This window comes from Medicago truncatula, chromosome 3 (assembly GCF_003473485.1).
Source record: "Medicago truncatula cultivar Jemalong A17 chromosome 3, MtrunA17r5.0-ANR, whole genome shotgun sequence".
Lineage (NCBI taxonomy): Eukaryota > Viridiplantae > Streptophyta > Magnoliopsida > Fabales > Fabaceae > Medicago > Medicago truncatula.
In genome coordinates, this window is record NC_053044.1 from 4,060,379 (window position 1) to 4,074,394 (window position 14,016).

Below are 14,016 nucleotides of genomic sequence, written 5' to 3' on the forward strand. Positions count from 1 at the left end.
AATAAAAAAATGACACATGTTATTAACTTTAAAAAAGTGTGATTTTAACTAAGGAAATAGAAACATAAATGGTGGTGGGTGGTTCTTGTCGGTTAAAGAAAGTGGAAAAAGAAGAGAGAAATATTAAAAATAATGAGAAAAAAATTCTGATATTAATTCTTTTTATTATTGTAATGAGGTGTTTGATTTTAATTGGTTGGATTTAAGAATGATGTGTTAGATTGGGTAAGAATTCAGTTAAGAATTTCTCGGACCAATATTGTTTAAAAAAAATGAAAATTGCACGATGAAAAATACTAAGAAAAATGTAATTATTTTCCCTTAAAATAAAAATTATTATTTTGAAATATTTTATTTGGGTATTAACTTTTTGTTCCGTCAAATCCTCCCATCACCGTCGCCTCCTCGATAACCCGTCGGCCGTCGCCCCAATTTCTCCGGTCGCTGTCTGCTCCCAAATCGACCCTCAATTTGTTCTCAGTCGAGGTACTACCAATCCTCCCTATTTTCTGTTTGAGATGAATTGATATGAATTCTAATGTTGTAGTTCTATGGTGATTTATGACATGACTGGGTTCTTTAGCAAAGAATTTATTGGGTGCTCCAATTTTCAGTTTGTTGCAGTTATGTCGTCAGAGAAGGAAGAATTAAGCTCCACAGTGAAACGCAAATTATCATGCTTTGAACACTTTGATGCACTCTGGTTCTGCTACTGTAATGACCATTCACCCAAAACATAAATTATTTGCCTCTTTTACGAGTGGATCATCCCATTATTGATAAAGTTTGCGTGTTTAACGTGTGCAGCCCCGGTTTATCAAATGAAGCAGTATTACAGGCTTGGTACTCTTGATAACTGTCGCGGTAAATGGAAAGCATGGACTGACTGCTTAATGCTCAAGACTAAACCCAAATCTCAAGTCGAGGTTGGTTCCTATTTCCTCCTAATCAATGTGTAATTTATATTTATACCTCAATGGAACAACTGATATGTTGTGTGATTGTATCTTTCTTGTACTGGATGCCTCGTCTTATTTCCCACTTGGGTTGAATGCCCGAAAGAGCAAAAGGGGATCGTTTAATTGATACTTCCTCCGTTTCAAAATGAATGTTTAGCAAAGAAATTGTTTCATAATTGTTGGAAATTCTGCCTTAATTGCAGTCCGCCCCTAGTCGCCTTAATTGCGGCCTTTGGTTTGCCTTCATAGCGGCCTTTGGTTTGCCTTCATAGCGGCCTTTGGTTTGCCTTCATAGCAGCCTCCAACACCTTCACTGTGTTGGCTTTGAGGGGGTGGATTTAGTCCCACATCGGATAGATATGACTTTTGAGAAGAGTTTATAAAGAGGAAGCACTCCTCACCTTACAAGCCGGTTTTGTAAGGATGAGTTAGGCCCCAAACTTCAACAATAATGAATGCCATTTTCAATTTCCCATGCAATAATAACTGTGTACATTACTCCCATAGTATTACTTTTACTTTAGTGGAAAACAAACCAATAGTTAATAAGGATAATTTGGTAAAATAAAAATTCTCTTTCTTTTAATCATTGCATTTCTTAATGTGTGTAAAAACCTTAAACGACATTCATTTTGAAACTGAAGGAGTATTTGACAGAACAATGTATGTAATTATCGATATCAGGGTGCGTTGCTGGTGAATTTGTATTAAAATTCGACATTTCGTGTTTGTTGTTAGAGAGTTAAGGAACCTGCCCTTATAACTCCCGTCTTAAGACAAATTCTCTTCATTTCTACTTGTCTTTCTATATGATGCCCTTATTGTTCTTCTGTGAATGATGAAAGCACCATGAAATTGGCAAGAGCTTAGTTTTTAATGCTGTTCTTGTTTTCATATTGCCACCAGTTGCATAGCTTAATTGATCCGCATGGAAGTTTATCTATCTTTTTATTACAAATTAATAGAAGTTAATTTCTTTGATGATGGTTATGTTAGTTATCTGTTAGTTTTTAGTGGTAGTTAGTATTTTTTACTGTTAGTTACTATAGTTGGTCAATTTCAGAACTACGCCATATACATGGATTAATATGCAATATTTTTTTATTTTTTTTATAAGCTAATGTACAAGTAGTTGAATTGGAATAACTCTCTTCATTTTTCTCCATTCTCGGGTTGCCCCCCTAAACGTGGTATCATAAGTGGTTTGAGCTTTTTCTCTCTGAGATATGTTTCTAGTTTCTTGTTCCTTTCTCGAGCCCTGTTTTTTGTATTGAGTCTTGGTATCAATTAGTCCATGGCTTTGCAATCAACCATTGGCGCGTGCTTTCAATTCTACCACCTTTCATCCTTATGATAAACCTAAGACACTCTTTGCTTCTCAGTCATTGACTAAGTGAGACCTATAGCTCACAAAGTCAGGACATGGAAATGGCTTTCTTGGCTCAATTCTACAGCAGCCAAAGTCATTTGATCTTCAGTTGTCATCTGCTTGGTAGATAAATTTGTTTCTTCTCAATTATTAAAATTAATTGCCAAATACATTAGTTCAAGTGTAATCTACTGTAGACGGGATAGAATTAGAAATGACGATATTGGAGAGAGAGTTGGGGTATCACCTATAGTAGAAAAGATGGTAGAAACTAGACTTAGGTGGTTTGGGAATGTAGAGAGAAGACTGGTAGATTAGATGGAGGGGAGTCAGATGACTAGAGGTAGGGGTAGACCCATAGTAGCCGATAGCGGCCACGCGTAGCGTAGCGGCGACGAACCTCTACGCTAATTGTCGTAGCGGTGCGAAATAAAATAGCGGCCGCTTTGGCTTCTATAGCGGCGTAGCAGATAGTGGCCGCTTCAGCCGCTATTTGATTTTAGTTGAAAATTTCCAAATTGACCATATTTTAAAAACATTTTGCATGGTTTCCAAATTTCTAAATTGATTTTAGGGCATTTTGGGGGATTCTTAAAACCAAATTGACTCTGTTCTGTTGTATGGTTTCTCTGTTCCTTTTTTCTTCCTCACCGCTATCCGAGGTTGACTACGTAGACCTAGAAAAGCTATACGAGAAACTATTAGGAAGTGAGTTGGAGAAAGACATGGTTTTTGATAGGACACTATGGCGTTGTTTGATTCATGTACCCGACCCCACTTTGTGGGATAAGACTTGGTTGTTGTTGTTGTTGAAGTGTAATCTACTGTAAAATTGCCGCAGAGATGTTATGATTTATTTGAGCATTTTAACAATGAAATGTACCCTGTATCTTTTAACTGAAAATAAAAACTGAGTCTCTCTCAAGGTTTCCTCAAGTCAGTATTTCACCTCACTTCATGGTCGTTGGGAAGACCTTGGTGAATATTGTCCAATACACAGTTGTTCCTGTAGCAAAATAGGATCAGTTGTCGAACACTATCACATGCAGTACATGATGTGCATCCTCATGGATCAAAAATTCTTAATGACTCCTTTTCTCTAATCAAAGATCAAATCCTATCAATAGTCCTTTTCCTCCTATAAACAAAGTCTTCTCCGTGAGTATTCAGAAGGAAAAAGAGTGTGAAGTTGGTTCTATTCATGTCTTAGTCTGATTCTACAGTTCCTTTTGCTTTTCAGTTCAGAAATAGCAATTCCAAGCTAAGATGCTAAATCTAAAAGCCACATATAAGCATCATATTCTCTATGCACCTTTTGGCATCTTTAGCCACACCAAAGGAAGATGCTATAAATTGCATGGCTATCCTCCCAGCTACAAAAAACCCAAACATCAGGGTCAATTGAGAAACATCATTGATTTTGACAGTTCAGTGGCCGAGTCTTCTTTTAAGTTGACTACACAGCAATATCAACAGTTAATGTCCGTGCTTCAGTCTCAAGCCTTACATGCGTATGTCCCGTACTGCCGGTACCTTACAATTATAATTTTTTTAAAATAAATCATCCTTTACATCACAAGCTTGTAGTCAACCATCTAAGCCAATTTGTACCCCACATTCGCAAGCCGTTCATCACTTGTTGGGACTTGGGATACTTTAAAGCTTTGCCAGGCTGAGGTATTTTATTCACTCGTCTCCTCTCTTATCTCACTGCATTTATGTAGTTGACCAGACACCAGATGCTCAATAACAAGCTTTTGTGTATGTTTGAGAGATTCATTAATTGCCGATAGATAAAGAAAAGCCCATAGTTTCAGATATTCTGCAGAGGCTGGATATCAGGCTATATTGAGTAACATTGCTGGTGAAATAATTTGGCTCAAGCACTTGCTAACTTGTTTTGAGATTACCATTTATTTTGCTATCCTGTTCTGTGATAATATATATGTTATTCATTTGGTCTCTAGTCCAATGTTCCACGAGCGATCCAAATATATTGATATTGGCCGTGATTTCATCCAAGATCATGTCTCCTCAGATGAAGTTCCAAAACCAGCTGGCAGAAGTTTCTGCTCTTAGTCTTAGTTTCTTACTGTCTAAGCTGAGAATTTTAGACATTCACTTCCCAACTCGAGGAGAAGTGTTCTGGATTAATATATGTTAATTTGTTTGATTACTGTCATCTTAGTTTACTGTTGCTTAGTCTGTTTCAGAGCTACGTACACTGTATATTTGTATCACAAGTATTTGAATGAAAACAACTCTCTTGGGTCGTGTTTTTCCATTCTAGTGCTCTTAAACTTAACACATTTTCTCAGAGTAACAAGCTATATGTAACCCATGTGCAGGAAGTCCTCGAAGCTCGTGAGAAATCAAAAAAGCCACACATCTGGAATTTTCGAACGCGATATGAAGCTTCACAAAACTGGCAAAAAATGTATGGTCATTTAGATAAGCCTGAATGAGGAAAGTCATTTTGCACAAATGAACTTTTATTGCCTTATAATTTTACTGTTGGTTTAGAGAAAGAGACATTCAGAGACCAAATAAAGTTTATACCAAATTGAAGGTACCAGAAAGCAAGATTTTCATTCTTATTTTCTGCGGAGCCTTCACATTGTTTTCTGAATTGAGAAGACTTGGCATATTAAGTTTCTGTTAATAATGTTTTAAAATTTGTCTGATATTCATTTTCATAGGATTTAACCGTAATGAAATTTTGGCCTCTATCTTCTTCATTCAATTGTATCATATTTTTACCATGTGTTGTCTAAATGACCATAATGGATAAATTTCAAAGATCGTCGTATGTTTGTGTAGTTTGTTTGTTTACGATACTGAACATTTATAATAGCTTAGAGAATCAAACTTTGATGTACTTCCATAACTACTCTATTTAACACCTCTATCACAGACACTTAAGAGGTAGTTTTTCTCGCCCTTTCAAAAACAAATTATGACAGCTGTACAATCTTTTTGGTAGAGAACAATATATAGGAATAGTGTCTATATCACTATGCCTGAGTTTTATCCTAGTTTAAACTGCACGACTATTGTACCTGTGTATCATGTCATGCTGAAACATCTCTAAGTTTGTGTTTGGATTTATAGTGGAATTGTCAAAATTACGGTGAGCTCACCTGATTTTGACAAATCAACCCCTTATATACCAAACATACATCACAATTATATAATATAAAACCCTACTCGTTTAAAAAAACTAAAAAATTGTATTGGAGTAGGGTTTGGGAAGGGTTTATATGAATTCTTTAAGTATAACATTTGTGTTTTTGAGTAATAAATATAAGGCTTAAATATGCAAACCGTTCCTGTAATTTGGGCTCATTTTGATTTTCGTTCCAGTAAAAAAAAAAAAAATTTAATTACATCCCTGTAAATAAATTTTTGTTTTAAAAATGTCCCTGGCCCCACTTCGCTGGTGATGTGGCAACGTTTTGGGCCACGTGGCAGTTGCTAACTGGACAACTCATGCCACATGGCGCTGACGTGGCAGTCCACATAATTAAAAAATTAAAATTATTTTTAATGTTTTAAAAATATAAAAAAAATCTAAAAAAAAATTAAAAATATAAAAAAAACATTTTCAAAAATCTGAAAAAATTTAAAAAAATTAAAATTATTTTCTGAAATTATTTTTATCATATAATTTTAAAAAAAAATTTATTTTTTTTTAAATTATAAAATCTGATATTTCTGAAAAAAAATGAAATGATTTTTTAATTTTTTTTAAAATATGAAGAAAAAAATATAATTTTCAAATTTAGAAAAATTAATGGTCGAAAATTTAATTTTAAAAGTTTTTTTTCGATTTTTTTAATGATTTTTGAATTTATTTTCATATTTTTTTAATTTTAAAAATAATTTTAATTTTTTAATTATGTGGACTGCCACGTGGCAGAAGTTGCACAGTCAGCAACTGCCACGTGGCAAGACCCATGCCACATCACCAACGAAGTGGGGCCAGGGACATTTTTAAAACAAAAAAAAAATTAAAATTAAATTTTTTTTTTTTTACAGGGACGAAAATCAAAATTAGCCCAAATTACAGGGACGGTTTGCATATTTAAACCTAAATATAATCTTTGTTGTTATAGTATTCTTAAAATTAAAATATATTAATCATAAGAATTAATTTATCACCCTCTAAAAAAAATACTCTTTTAAAAAAAGTGAATGATTTTTCAATTTTCCCTTATTTCTCACCTCCAAAGCCCTTCCTTCACTTTTCCTCCAAACTCACAAATAAAGTTTAAGACGGTCTTTCTGTCTCGGTTGCTACACCTTTCTTTTCCTATTTGTTTTTTTTTCTTTACACATTCCTATGTATGTTATGTTATACTATCATACAATACAATTGAAACATTTTGAGTGGTAGATGGATGCACCCAAGTAAGGTAGACTAGAAGGAGTTTTTCCAAAAAAATATGCAACACATATGCACCGCCATTGATACCTAGTTTTTGTAAAGATGATGCTGCCATTTTGCTATTCTATTATATCCCAAGACAAAACAACCTAGACAAGTTGATAGTCCTCAAACAACCTTAATCAATCATGTATTCATGAACTTGAGCCGTCTCCGGACTACTAGACATTAATCCAAGAACAACTTAAAGTTCGTACGAAAAACCCAATTTCACAATCTTTCACATTCCCACCCGAAATATCACTTTTGACATGATTAAGATGTTTGACTACTCTTACAAGTCTTACCTAAGTCTATATGAGTTGTAGGTTCAACTTGTAAGTTCCATTGTTTGCAAAAGTTTGTTTCATAATTACTTAATTCAATGTGAAGCAACACAAGAACTCATTAGACCCTTTATACAAGGTTATCTCTTTCATAAAAACACCCCTAGATGATTAGGATAAAGTCCCTACACTTAAGAATAAGTTTGGAAACAATTGGATCAAAGAAAATTACATTTTTAAGGTTTCTAGGCTGCCAAAATCGCTTCATGACTCGTAAGATCGCTTCATGATTTTGACAGCATCAGACTGAATAGAAAAATTTGATGTTGCTGTCAAAATCGCCTCATGATTTGCGAAATCGCTTCATGATTCGACAACATCAGGCTATGCAGAAAATTTGTTGTTTCTGTCAAAATCGCCTCAAGATTTGTAAGATCGCTTCATGATTTTGACAGTAGCAGACTATGCAAAATTCAACTTTCACATTTTCGCGCATAATAATCAAACCGTTAATCCGTTTCCGATGCCGTTTTCACCTACGTTTTCATGACACTTAGCCCTATCTCAGTGTAAAGAAAAATTCAAGTTTCAACATTCCCAAATTCATTTTCCCAAGCCTTACACAACACTCATTTTCCAAAACGGTTAACAAATGAATTTTCACCCGAAACTCCCAATTTCTCCCACACGACTCGACTATCACAACTACAACATGAAAACAGAAATTCTATCAAGTTTAACTCATCCAACCATATAGACAACTCAGTCAACAACTTTGTATATCAAATTCCCCTTTGGGTTCTTCACATGAACATCTAGCACAACTTCACCAATACAAACAACAACTTCATAAAATGGAATACCCATGGTATAATTCAACAACCACAACATATCTACTTCAACAACACTTCATTTAGACATGAATTCAACCATAATTCAACAACACAATATCCCAATCCATAATTGAGCAAAACACATAAGTATCAATTTTCACCAAACCAACAACAACAACTTATTTCACAACAACAAAATTATGAATCATGCATACCCAAGCCATGAATTAGCATCCATAACATCACTTAACAACAACAACATCTATTGATCATGAAACTTATCACAATTCATCAACAACCATGCATAATTCACCAATTGAGCATAATTTACAAACTACCCATTTTCCTACATCATGAACCTGCAATTTCATCATCAACAATTCATTTAACATCAAATTAACATATTCAAACATATCTCTACAACATAAGCACGGATTTCAAAGGTTGAGTTCATGATAATTACTTATTCTCATAATCAATTATGCATAGAACAAGAGAAAAAGAATTAACTAAATGATTATGATAAAAACTAACCCCCTTACCTTAATTATCTCCAACTATTAGCTCTAGCTTCACTTTTGCTCCTATGATTCTTCAAACCCTTGAATTCTTTAAGTTCCTCTCCTCTTTAACCCTTGTTCTTCTCTTCTCCCACTTTCTCTCTCTACCTCTCTCTAGAAAATATCTTATGAAATGAATGAAGTGATATTTTCCTAAGACAACTCCTTAGGTATGACCCTTAATGGGCTTAACCTAGTTTCTAGTGGGCTTAACCCATTTCTATTCAAACCAAAAATATTTCTACACTTCAAACGATATTTAACTAATAACGGTAAAATGTCACTAACAGTCACTAAACAGTAAAATCTCAATTTACTCTAGTAACTTAATGAAATAACTATTCTCACTAATCACTAAAAGTAATTCACACCAAAAATATAATTTTTACCCGTTCTCACAAAATGACCAAAATACCCTTAAGTCTAAAATGACTAAAATACCCTTCTAACACGGAAACCCATGAAAATGCACACAATGATGATTAATCACACATAAACACATAAAACACATAATAAAAGTAATTAAAATAAATTTAGTTAAAAATCGGGCTGTTACAGGCACTGCATTGAGATTTTGAGATTTTTTTTCAGTCTCATAAGATCTAATGTCTCACTTAAGACCCTCATTTTTAAGTGCGATCCATATTTTTTTAATATTAAAAATTGAAATGTAATGATATAAATTTATTGATGGTTGATTAACGAGTCTCATTTAAAAAAATTGTGTGAAATGTTTAGTTGATGTGATTGAGTGTTTTTTTTGGTCAAGTAGCCTAGTGGTTAGAATTCACCATTTTCAAAGTGCATAAATGGGGTGTCCGGGGTTCAAACCGCGGCCCCTGCATATAACAATGCATGTCCCTCTCAACTGAGCTATGCTCACAGAGACGAAGTGATTGAGTGTTTACTAAGTATTACTATTAAAAATTTATAAATGAGTGTCATGTACACGTAATACCAATTTAATTAAGTACACAAAAATGGACGTCTCTATTGTGGATGTTCTAAGTATATTTAATTCACTATTTTTTATTAAAAAGAGCAATTCACTATTTTGTTTATAAATAACATTACTTTTTTTTTCTCCTAAAAAAAAAACTGTACTTTGCTATGTGTATTTTTTTTGGTACAAGCTATGTGTATTTTTTATTTGTCCGATTCTAAGATAAATTTATTTTTTTTTCTCGCACAATCCTAAGATAAATTTATTTTTTTATTAATTAAGAGTACATTGGAATAAAAAATATGTTGAGGCTTATATTTATATTAGAAATCGTAACTATTGTCTCTAAGAAAAAATTGTCCGTAAATAAGAGTATTATTTTCGTTTGCTAGATACAGTTGCTAGACCCATTTAAAAACCTGTCACATGCTTGACCAAAAAAAAATTGCCACGTGTTCGTTTCCAAAAAGCAAAATCAACTGCGGTTTTAATATTCAAGTGTGTCAAGTGGTCTTAAGTCGATGGTTGTTATTCATGGGTCCATGATGGACACATTCAAGCATAGGTCCATTATAAACGTCACCTAGATCATCACATAGGCTCAAGAAACCTTCTTGTACCGCCGAAGGTAGAGGAGGGAAAATTGTCGTGCTACCAAGTAGGATATTTTGGTGTTTTTTTGGATGATTTCAATGCTGGTTCACATACATCATTAATTGAATGAATCTAAAATGTAGATTTTTATTTATTATAGGGGCATTTAAACCTTACATAAAATTTTACTCATATATTATTATAGGGGCATTAACTTCCAGTTCTAAACCAAGCACGGGCTAGAATATCGATAAATTTTTTTATTGCATAAAGATTAATTCAATGGCAAATTTATTATTTTATACTCAATATATCGATAGCACATATCGATATCATATTTTTAATTGAATGTTTTATATAAATATTATCACGTATATATTAATTTGTATTGTTTGTATCGTTAAACAATAATAATTTACAGATGTAACGTTGAAATATTTATCTTTAACGTCGAAATATTTTATACGGATGACTAAAATTAATTCCGGAGATAAGAGTTTTTTCCCGGTGTTCTGCCTATAACTGAGGTGTTGGGTAGAGCTGTCAAAACGGGCCGGGCCGTATGGGCCGGCCCATTTAGCCCGATTAAATATAGGGCTTAGGCCTTAAATATTGAGCCCGAATTTTAATAGGGCTTTTTAGCCCGGCCCTAAAAAGCCCGCTACCCGTTAGGGCTAGCCCGAACGGGCCGAGGGTAGCCCGCTAGCCCGCATAACAAAAAAAATCCTATAAGTTATATATATTTTTCAAATAATTCTTTACTTAGTTGATTATTAAAGTAATAAATAAAAGTGAAAATTCAATGAATTAACACAAATATCCATGTAATATAAAATTATATTTACTCGTTTCGTTATTTATAATTTTAAAGATCGAATATATAAATATATAACCCTAACGTATCTAATTTATTTAAAATTATTTTCCTCGCCGTTTTAGTTTACGACGTTTGTGAGAAAATGTTTACAATTTATTTTTGTTCTAGGCATTATTTAAACATATTAAAAATATTATTTATAAAAAAAATTTATAGGAGTATTTTATAGTATTTTTTTAAAAAAAATATATATAATTTTTAATACGGGCCGGCCCGTTAAGCCTGCGGCCCGTGTAGGGCCGGGCTCAGTTAGTATATTTCAAGCCCGTTTTTCGACCGGACTTTTTGGCCCGGCCAGATACAGCCCGAAGCCCGTTAGGGCCGGTCCTAAATGGGCCGGGCCGTCCGTTTTGATAGCTCTAGTGTTGGGGTCTCGAGCCCAAACATACAATGAATTGTCTCCATCAAACGAATAGTCTATACCATCTATTCTTATATATATTCTATAATTTCTAATGCATATACCCTTATATATAAGTAAATTTTCAATAGTGTAAAAATTAAGTACTATAAACACATGTGTCAAGCACATGTTAGAATATATTGTGTTGTATCAAGTATCTCTTAAAGTCCAACATTAAATAAAAGAGGGGAAATGTTAACGAGTGCCCTGGGCACTCTTTTAAGGACTTGAAATAGTAAATTTTTATGGAAAATTGTGCATTTAATGCATCGGAAATTGAAGCGTTGAACTTTTTTAAGGAATAATTGCTTAATTGGGAAACCTTAAAGAGTGCTCTTAGGGCACTTGTTAACAAGACACATAAAAAGAGTGGAGGTTGACCATCAAATAGGTGAAAAACGCATATATTTAATCCTTCAAATTTTGGATGAAGATGTGGTATCACTCTCACTTTTGTGATTGCCCTTTCTCCAATGTATTGATTCACTTTTGTGAAAAACGCATTTTGAAGACTTAATACCTATTAATATTAGGCTCTGCATTGAGATTTTTTTTTCCAGTCTTATAAGATCTAATGTCTCACTTAAGACCCTCATTTTTAAGTGCGATCCATATTTTTTTAATATTAAAAATTAAAATGTAATGATATAAATTTATTGATGGTTGATTAACGAGTCTCATTTATAAAAATTGTGTAAAATGTTTAGTTGAAGTGATTGAGTGTTTTTTTTGTCAAGTAGCCTCACCATTTTCAAGGTGAATAAATGGGGTGTCCGGGGTTCAAATCGCGGCCCCTGCATATAACAATGCATGTCCCTACCAACTGAGCTATGCTCACGGAGACGAAGTGATTGAGTGTTTACTAAGTATTACTATTAAAAATTTATAAATGAGTGTCGTGTACACGTAATACCAATTTAATTAAGTACACAAAAATTGACGTCTCTATTGTGGATGTTCTAAGTATATTTAATTCACTATTTTTTTATTAAAAAAAGCAATTCACTATTTTGTTTATAAATAACATTACTTTTTTTTTTCTCCTAAAAAAAAACTGTACTTTGCTATGTGTATTTTTTTTGGTACAAGCTATGTGTATTTTTTATCTGTCCGATTCTAAGATAATTTTTTGTTTTTCTAATTTTTTTTCTCGCATAATCCTAAGATAAATTTATTTTTTTATTAATTAAGAGTACATTGGAATAAAAAATATGTTGAGGCTTATATTTATATTAGAAATTGTAACTATTGTCTCTAAGAAAAAATTGTCCGTAAATAAGAGTATTATTTTAGTTTGCTAGATACAGTTGCTAGACCCATTTAAAAACCTGTCACATGCTTGACCAAAAAAAAAATTGCCACATGTTCGTTTTCAAAAAGCAAAATCAACTGCGGTTTTAATATTCAAGTGTGTCAAGTAGTCTTAAGTCGATGGTTGTTATTCATGGGTCCATGATGGACACATTCAAGCATAGGTCCATTATAAACGTCACCTAGATCATCACATAGGCTCAAGAAACCTTCTTGTACCGCCGAATGTAGAGGAGGGAAAATTGTCGTGCTACCAAGTAGGATATTTTGGTGTTTTTTTGGATGATTTCAATGCTGGTTCACATACATCATTAATTGAATGAATCTAAAATGTAGATTTTTATTTATAATAGTAACTAAAGGGTGTAAGTTATATTTGTGGATGTATAATATTTTGTGATACTGAGTTATACTCCCTCCATCCCAACTTTTTTGTGTTTTCTTTGAATAAGTTTTATGGGAAGATGTAAAAACAATTTTCATTAGCTATTGGTTAGGAAGAAAATGGAAGAGAGAACAAATTGAATGTAATTTGCATTTAATTTCATGAGAATAAGAAAATAAAGTTTTTCTTGAAAAAAAATGGTTATTTTTTTAAAAAAACAAGATTAAATGAAATAAAAGTTTATCTTTTTTGCTTACATTTTGGGACAAAGATAGTGATTTTTTTTTTTTGCTTACATTTTGAGAGGGATGAAGTATTTTGTTAAAAGGTTAAATACAAGTTCATTTATGCGCAAAAATAGACTTATTCGCTTTTAACCACACGAAAGACAGCAGCTTAACTTTTGTCTAGTAACATATGTAAATCTAACGCCGTATTTTTTAATACGCTGTTGTTTCTTTCCTTCCAAATATTGATTATTAATATATCATATTAGGTGCCATTTAATTTAGGAAATGAAAGTTCTTTCCCATGATGGGAAAGTTGATCATATCCATTAGATTAAATGAGGAACATATTTCTATCATACTCTCTCAACCACTAGATTATTTTTTTATACTATCTTTCACACTCTCTCTTTCATGTCCCCACACACCCATACCACCACTAAATCACAAATTCAACAACCACTTTGACCACCACACACCACCATGGTTGCTGCCGGAAAACTTGTTAGCGGACGATTTTTAAAATAGGAAGACCAAAACATCATTTTCTTTTTAAATAGAAAGACCAAAAAATGCATTTAAACCTTACTTTTTTAACATTTTTTCTTTTCTTTTCTTTTTTATGCTTCCAGGAACCCATTTGTTTTTTTATAAAAAAAAAAAAAAAAAAAAACAGAAGAAAAATAATATAATTCAAAATTATATAATACAGTCATTTTACCTGGAGAGAAACGGATTAATTGGATAATAAAAAAAAACACGATCACAAACAGGTATAGTTTATGCGATGGTGGTTGGAATTCGAACAACAAGATAATTATGCATCCTTCTAAAATAAACTA

The 14,016-nt window shown here is 32.8% G+C and overlaps 1 protein-coding gene across 1 annotated transcript; it reads left to right on the plus strand.

Moving 5' to 3' along the window:
• Nucleotides 1-331: 331 nt before the first annotated feature.
• LOC11421027 (uncharacterized protein C227.17c) lies at nucleotides 332-5,196 on the plus strand. The gene is made up of 4 exons (XM_003598431.4): nucleotides 332-486; nucleotides 615-714; nucleotides 808-926; nucleotides 4,677-5,196. Exons 2-4 carry the CDS (start codon nucleotides 627-629, stop codon nucleotides 4,791-4,793), a joined length of 324 nt encoding a protein of 107 aa, XP_003598479.2. The 5' UTR covers nucleotides 332-486; nucleotides 615-626; the 3' UTR covers nucleotides 4,794-5,196.
• The last annotated feature ends 8,820 nt before the right edge of the window (nucleotides 5,197-14,016 follow it).

Excerpts from the sequence above, each read along its gene's own strand:
- LOC11421027 (XM_003598431.4), top strand. The coding sequence starts at position 627 with ATGTCGTCAGAGAAGGAAGAATTAAGCTCCACAGTGAAACGCAAATTA. Across the intron at positions 715-807 it reads TGCACTCTGGTTCTGCTACT|CCCCGGTTTATCAAATGAAG; the intron begins GTAATGACCATT and ends TAACGTGTGCAG. Across the intron at positions 927-4,676 it reads AACCCAAATCTCAAGTCGAG|GAAGTCCTCGAAGCTCGTGA; the intron begins GTTGGTTCCTAT and ends ACCCATGTGCAG.